We start from the raw sequence: 2,478 nt of genomic DNA on the forward strand, positions 1-2,478 counted from the left end.
AAATGTGTATACAGCTTGGGTTTGTAGACCTTTAGCTTTCTAACTGTGTCACCCCACATTCTTGAATCACGGCGTATCCAAGGAAATAAAGTTTTCACCAGTTTCTTTACCAGCTCATGTACTTGCATCTCCATCTCCTCATATGTGGCTTTTCCTCCATGCTTAATGTTATTTCTTCCTTTCCATAGTATCCACATTATTATTGCCGACATTGGTCTAAGTACTCCTTGCAGTTGGGGTGAGGCTTTATATTTCCACCATGCAATGATCAATTTTTATAAATGCATCCCCTCCATGTGTAAACCTGCACAACCAGCAAAAAACCTCCAAAGCTTATTGGCAATGGAGGATGTTAAAAAAATGTGTGTCATTGTCTCCTCCTCTTTTTTATCGCAGCACCAACACCTTCAAACTAACTAAATTTTCATCCTTTTTAGATTATCATCCGTAGGAATCCTTCCTTTCCACATCCTCCATAGAAAGAAGTTTATCTTAAATGGTAGACCTTTAGTCCATATAAACCCAAAGTCGGCTCTACTCTCATGCTTCCTTCTTAGAATCTTCCATGCTGATTTCACCGTGAAATCTCCCTGAGTGTTGGCCATCCACCATGGCTGATCATGTTGACTGTTAGTGGAAGGGGGTTTCGTACTCTCTATAATATATTCTACCATTTCAGTTGACAAGATTGTGTTTAATTTCTGTTCATCCCATCTTCCTTCTATAGTGAATTCATGTACTTCTACCTCTTCCTCACTATTCTGTCCATTCTCGATATAGTACAATGCTCCCATTCTTGTCCAATTATCGAACCAAAAGCTTGAGGTCCCTGCCCTTATCTGCCACCAAATGTTATGCTCAACTTCTTCCCTTACCACTATCATTTTCCTCCACACATGTGAGGCACCCCATCCTATGGCAATAACTGGATGATGTTTTTTACAGTACTTGTTCCACATAAATGCACTCCACAAAGAGGAAGTTGATGTTCTAAAAATCCACCAAAACTTTGCAAATAAAGCCTTCGATACATCATGTAATGACCTGAAACTCAAGCCCCCTTTTTCCTTTGGATAACACATGCTTTTCCATGCTACCCAGTGCTTCTTCCTGGACCTCGTAGCATTTTCCCAGAAAATTTCACAAATAATTCACCAGTTGGGGGTTTCATCGCTGATAATAGATACATAGGCATAGACTGTAATACATGCGTAATTAAGACATACCTCCCCCCATATGATATAAGTCTGTTTTGCCAAAAAGCCATTCTTCTCGCCACCTTTTTCACCAAATTTTCAAAATGCACTTTCTTCTTCATTCCATAAAACATAGGGCATCCTAAATATATGAAGGGAAAATTACCTTGTCTGACCCCTGTAATCCTCTTTATTCGATTACCCACTGCTGCTGGAACTTTGTCATGTAGGTAACAATAATTTTTGTCTAAATTTATCATTTGACCTGAAATTGTTTCATACCTCCTTAGCACATTCATCATCTTCCTTATGGAATTTGGTTGTCCTGAGCAAAAAAGAATCATATCATCGGCATATGATAAATGATTAATTTGTGGACTCCATTTGGGTAACCCAAAACCTTTAAATTCTCCATCCTCAAATAATTTGTTCAAATTTCTGGCCAATACTTCAGCTGCAATAATAAATTGAGTCGGAGAAAGTAGATCTCCTTGTTTTAGACCTCTTGAAGATTGGAAGAAGCCAAAAGTCTGCCCATTCAGTAGTACGGAATACCAGTTATTACTGATAACCCTTACAATCATATCGATTATTCTTTCTGAAAAACCAAACTTCCTGATAACATTTACAAGGTACTTCCACGATACTCTATCATATGCCTTTGCCATAGCTAGCTTAACCACCACATTATGCAACTTGTTCCTTTTATTAATATCCCTTATGATCTCCTAAGCTAATAGAACATTTTCTGTTATGCTCATGCCTTTGACAAACCCTGTTTGGTTCACTGATATTATTCTAGGTAGAACTGTGGACAACCTCTCGTGGATTAGGCGTGAGATTATCTTGTTTGCAAAGGTGCTCAGACTAATAGGTCTTAAGTCACCAAAATTGTCAACCACGTCCTTCTTTGGTATTAACACAAGATTTGTATGTGTTATGTATCTTGGAAGCTCTTATCCACTAAAAAAGGCCCTTACCATATTCCATACATCCTTGCCAATTATCTCCCAACAACTCTGAAAGAATTTTCCTGAATATCCGTCTTGCCCACTTGCACTGTCCCCATTTAGCTCAAAAACAACATGCTTCACCTCTTCTTTTGTAGGAACCCTATTCATTTCTTGATTTTTCTCTTCTGTTATTATCCTAGGAATACACTGGATCATTATGTAATCAGTAGCTTCATGAGTCTCCTTAAATTGCTCCCTGAATACATTTATTGCTTCCTCTCCAATGTTTTGTGCACTATTGATAATATCCCCCTGTCCAGTTTTGATCT

General features: G+C 38.2%; 1 protein-coding gene across 1 annotated transcript; it reads right to left on the reverse strand.

Moving 5' to 3' along the window:
• Nucleotides 1-416: 416 nt before the first annotated feature.
• Nucleotides 417-1,864, reverse strand: LOC125833298 (uncharacterized). Its single transcript, XM_049512442.1, has 3 exons — nucleotides 1,363-1,864; nucleotides 1,098-1,173; nucleotides 417-990 (listed from the first exon to the last, which is right to left on the reverse strand). Exons 1-3 carry the CDS (start codon nucleotides 1,862-1,864, stop codon nucleotides 417-419), a joined length of 1,152 nt encoding a protein of 383 aa, XP_049368399.1.
• Between the last annotated feature and the right edge of the window lie 614 nt (nucleotides 1,865-2,478).

This window comes from Solanum verrucosum, unplaced genomic scaffold (genome assembly GCF_900185275.1).
Source record: "Solanum verrucosum unplaced genomic scaffold, falcon-dt-bn FXZP01000274.1, whole genome shotgun sequence".
Taxonomy (NCBI): Eukaryota; Viridiplantae; Streptophyta; class Magnoliopsida; order Solanales; family Solanaceae; genus Solanum; species Solanum verrucosum.